The sequence below is a fragment of the Mytilus trossulus genome, chromosome 5 (assembly GCF_036588685.1).
Source record: "Mytilus trossulus isolate FHL-02 chromosome 5, PNRI_Mtr1.1.1.hap1, whole genome shotgun sequence".
NCBI classification, from domain to species: domain Eukaryota; kingdom Metazoa; phylum Mollusca; class Bivalvia; order Mytilida; family Mytilidae; genus Mytilus; species Mytilus trossulus.
In genome coordinates, this window is record NC_086377.1 from 67,185,614 (window position 1) to 67,190,843 (window position 5,230).

At 32.6% G+C, this 5,230-nt stretch overlaps 1 protein-coding gene across 1 annotated transcript; it reads right to left on the reverse strand.

Moving 5' to 3' along the window:
* Positions 1-518: 518 nt before the first annotated feature.
* On the reverse strand, positions 519-2,603 carry LOC134718233 (transcription intermediary factor 1-alpha-like). The gene has a single exon (XM_063580726.1). It carries the CDS (start codon positions 2,601-2,603, stop codon positions 519-521), a length of 2,085 nt encoding a protein of 694 aa, XP_063436796.1.
* Between the last annotated feature and the right edge of the window lie 2,627 nt (positions 2,604-5,230).

The following is a 5,230-nucleotide window of genomic DNA, read 5'->3' on the forward strand; positions in this document are numbered from 1 at the left end:
CTAGGTGATATATTAATGTAACCCAATCGGAAAGTTTGGATTGCTAATGATTAATTTATTATTCCTTTACTGAAATACAACGTCTTATATTAATAAATATAAATTTCAGTTAGAATAAAGCTAAACCAATACAAACTTAACACAATGAAAGCAGTGCTTTTGAGTCGATGACTCTTAAGCGTTATGGACATCGCTATCGTTGATTGAAATTTTGTTAGTACTGAAGATGTAAAGATTCAAAATCAAAATTCATAAGTCAAAGAAAGGCAGTCTTCAAAACGAGTTTATGGCTTTCAAATGAATAAATATGATAAGTTTATCCGCTTGTGTTAAATTTTATCGCCGTTTATTGCATATAACCAAGCTAAGGTTGGACCCTTAGTATCTTTTTATTCGGATACAGTTTGGTTCACGTAAACACTTATCTCTTTCTTATTTATACAATATGAGGTTAACCCTATAACACAATTATTATAATGAGATTGTCGAAAAGGACGAATGCTAGAGTGATGTTATAATTATACAATTTCAGCAACAACAACTTTCCCAGACGAAAGGGAAGTTACTAAAAATTTATTACTGTTTTCTTTGAATCTAACAAACCATGGCGCCACTGTCCCTATGTCTTTACATGGAATTATTCTTATCAATTCCCCTAAAGTTGAAATTTGATGTATATCGTTAGAATTATAAAAACAAACATAAAGGTTTCCATGGCAATCTATATCCATACCTCTCGGACTATACAGTGGTTGGCTTTGATAAGTATATCTAATTGAACCATTTTCTGAGCAAGACACGCTTTTCATTCCGTCGGCATACACATAACTGTTGTCTTTATATGTGCAAATGTAAAAAGTTTGACCACTTGTTTTTGTTTCTTTTATTTTCACACCGCTTGTTGCATTTAACCAAACAATACGTTTTTCACATGCAACAACGAATTGTTCATTTACATCTAAATATCGCAAACCACAAACAACATATGAAAACGTAATATTTCGTCTAATGTTCAATGTGTCTATATCTATCAAACTTATTTTCTTTGAATTTGGAAATGATACTGCTATCTGGTCTTCTCGAAATTTCGTGATCTCGTATGGTCCACTGTCCAACTGAACACCAGACAGATAGGTACCACTATGATTAAACTTCAGGACTTCATTCGTGTTACTATTAGTTAAGAGAACTAACTCTTTAATAAACAGACCACTCACTGCAAGACCTTCGTTATATCCTGCATCAAGAGTAAATAGTGATTTCACCTTCCCAGTACGGATAACTACTTCTGTTAGTTTCGGATCCGAGTTAATTAGAGAAGTACATTGCTCACTCGACTGTGTAGTCTGTTTTGGATTAGAATTGTTAATCTTACAGACAACGTCACGTTTACAATCAATTGAACTGCCACTTACGTCTTGAATTGCATCGATTACAGAATCATGCAGCGATGTACAACGGATACGTTCTTCCGAATTTACAATGATCACATCACCAAGAGTTGTAACGTGTTCTTCGATATTTTTTAAGACGCTGTTGTATTTAAAACTCAATAACATTTCATTAATATTTAAAGTATTATTTTTTATGTTAGATTCTATTTTTTCGGTCTTTGGAGCTATCTTGTTAAACTCAATAAAACATTGAATATCTGACCCTTCATTGACACATGTACTCAAAATATTGATCCAGTTATCAACGGTAAACTTTAAGTTGGACATTTCAGTTATTCTGTTAGTAAGTTCTGTCACTATTACCTTCTTTTTGATGACCAACTCTTCTTTTGTAGTTTTTTCTACTTTGTCAACGTGTTCGATTATATCTCTCTTTAAATTTTCTATTTCTGAAACTATTTTTTTCCCCATATTTTCAACGGTACATATATGTTTCTGTGTGTCTTGAATTGATTTGTTCAGCAAATTTAACCATTGCATTATCAGCTCTAGAAATTCATTAGTTTGCTTTGCTTCCTTAATACCGGCTGCTGCTTCTCCTAATTCAACCACATTTTTGCATTTTCTATGTTTGACGGATGCGCATACAGTGCAACAATGACTACCATGATCTACACAAAATATCTCGACAAAATTATTTGAATGGACATCACATGTGATCAGCCCAGAAAAGGATGCAGTAATGCCTCTTTGTACCTCTTGTACTGTAACAATTTTATGGTTTGCAGAAACTTTAAATATCCGATGACAGTTTTCACACACAGAACACAGTGCTTCCTGACACACTGTACACCATGATACGGCTTTTTGCTTAACATTGCTTAGTTCGCAAACGTTGCATACCTGTTCTTGTTTCTGTTTTTCTTGTTGGTCAATCATCGATGAAATCAAATGATTGGTTGGAAGCTCATTTGCCCAACATTCTAGATTTGAACGCTCTCCAACAGACACTAATGTTCGACAAACGGGACATTTAAAACTTATAATGTTTTCTTTATCAACGGATGACTGAATGTATGTTTGAATACATACCTTACAGAAAGTATGTAGACATGTTAAATACTTCGGAGTTTTATATGATTCTAGACATATGCTGCAAGTCAACAGGTTGTCTTCTTCTTTTATTACATTTAATGACCTAGTCGCCATTTTGTCACTTTTAAACTTCCTTGTGAATGATTCACCCTATTAAGTATATGACATATTGATATATCATATGCGAGTCAAATCATGTGCTATTTTTAACTTTTAAAATCTGATAACTTGGTCTTTTCTATTTTTTATTCTCATTGTTCCTTTTTTTTACTAAGTCTTACATTTATGTCGAGTCTGCGTCTTCTGATTAATTTCTATTTTTTTGTGCAGGGGTTAAGAAACACACAGAGTATTTTTTTCTCTATATCCATCCGATATCTTAAATATTCTATCCTATCAAATTTTGTGGGGAATATGGTCCTAAATTTTTATTGGTGTATTTTTACCGAACTTGCACAGAAGCTTCTTACAATCAAATGAAATTATCTCGAGGAAATGTTTAATATTTTCCACCATTTTTCTTTTCTTTGTACAAAAACTCACAACCCAGCAATGAATTTAGGCAAGATAAGGCATGACTCTGAGTATAAAGATTGAATATAAGAAATAATCGAATCAAACAGGTTTTAGTTATGTGGGTAGAAATGATGTATCCCTAGCCATATTCACTATTGAAAACAGACGCTAGGGTACAGGACTTGGATACTGTTTTGCCTTTTTTTCAATACTTTAATTGTTTAAGCCAGTTTTAATTTGATGTTTTCATTTTACAGAATTAAAATGAAACGTTCGTGTCAATGTTTTCGAGATATAAGAGCATCATATTTGGCGGAAAACAATTCTCCATAGAATTTCATATACAAATTTATAAAAATCGGAGTTTCAATGCATATGCAGATAATTTATTCTTAATTAAATTACAGAGATATTTTAGAGTGCATACAATCTAAGGCTATTTCATCATGGATTATTATTAAAACATTTGACTTTTCATACTTCACACACGTATTCCCCGTTCCAAACAAACAGACAAATTGAAGGAGTGGGTGGTTCTGCTTTGTTTCTTAAAAAAGATAGACCAACATAGATACAAGTATCCTGTTTTCGGCGGGATAAATGTTCCTTTGTAAACAAATTACACTGCCTCAAACAATAAATTCTTTGAAACTAACTTTATCTAAATGCCTGATTTCTTTATTAACAACATATTTAACGTTTGGGATATGTGTTTTTTAACAAGCAAACGGCAATCACATGAGCATCAACTGTGCCACTCTTCCAGAGGCTGATTCTTACTGAAACTTACGAAAGAAAGAAAGAAAGTACAGAAATAAGCAATATCATTTAACTTTACTTTCCGCTATATATATAATGTTCTCTTACTAAATAATTCAAAATTTGTTGATAAATTTGTTGAACGCATATATCCAATAGAACGTGTATGTTTCAATTGTCGTAACTACAATCCAACCCCCTTTTTCCAAGTATGAACTATTTTGTGTCTGCTGTTTACTTTTTTCTTTTTAGCAATTATGTTGTCAGTTTATTTTCGACTTGTGAGTATAAATGTCCCTTTGGTATCTTTCGCCTATCTTTTTTGACACATCTGCATGTAAAATATAATATTATCTTGCAACCAGACGTCGAGCAATTAGAATAAGATGAACATGTTCTTCTAAGAATCCCCTACAACAAATTTAGAATCGAAGATATATTTGATTGACCATTTAAACATTCTTTTATACTATGCATATACTAAATATTATGTTTAACTTGGTGATTGAATCTCGTATGAGGTCTGACGAGTTTTAAGAAATGACACCTGATCTTAGGCCGTGTTCACATTGACCTAAATTCGGCGTTGTGTTAGTGTAACTCACACGTAAATTAAACACAATTGCGTTCCCATTGATAAAACTCAATGTTTACATGTAGTTTAAATCATGTTTTACCTACACACAGTCGATAGTCAATGTAGGTCTTGTGTAGGTTAAGTGTACACAAAACTAGGCATTTAGGACATTAGTTTTATCGTGTTTATATTTAAGGAGGAAACTATTTTTGAGTAAAATTGATATTTTTGATAATTATTAGTTGTCTAAATTTTACAGATTGTTTTTTGTTAAAAAAAATTCACGTACTTTATTAACCCCTGATCAAGACTCAAAGCAGCATCATTGCCGAACCCATAAGGCAGCAACCAATTGATAATTGATTTTCGGGGGGGGGGGGGGCTATTATAGTTGAGTATAAAACATAAAGGCAAGGGGGTGGGGTGGTGAGCTATGGATTTTGTTTTGGAAACAAAAAATGTTTCTAGTTTTTGGCCCTGAAAAAAAATTGTTTGTTTCACCCTCAGCTGCCACTATATTATATATAATGCTAAAATTGATTTCGACTTGTCACCAAAATTTGTTCTGAAAAAATTCAATAGCTGACGCCCTCCTCCCCCTCCACAAAAAAATGAAGAAATTAGTTGCTGCCTAATTCATATGAAAAGGTCTTCCCGAATCGACTTGACGTACACAGAAATATTCGCCACTGGTCTTTACTCAAAAAACGATTCACGCATAAATGCATGACTAAAAAAAGTGTGAGGTAGTAAATGATATATTTGTCTAGTTTCTCAGATCCGTTAAATAACACGTAAAATAAATTAAAAAAAACGTTACCCTATTCCATAACCAAATACTCCTTGGAGAAGAAATACCATTTGTAACGAACAGAAAAGATATAAATGT

Bases quoted from the DNA above. Each gene is read 5' to 3' on its own strand.
- LOC134718233 (XM_063580726.1), bottom strand. From the start codon at position 2,603: ATGGCGACTAGGTCATTAAATGTAATAAAAGAAGAAGACAACCTGTTG.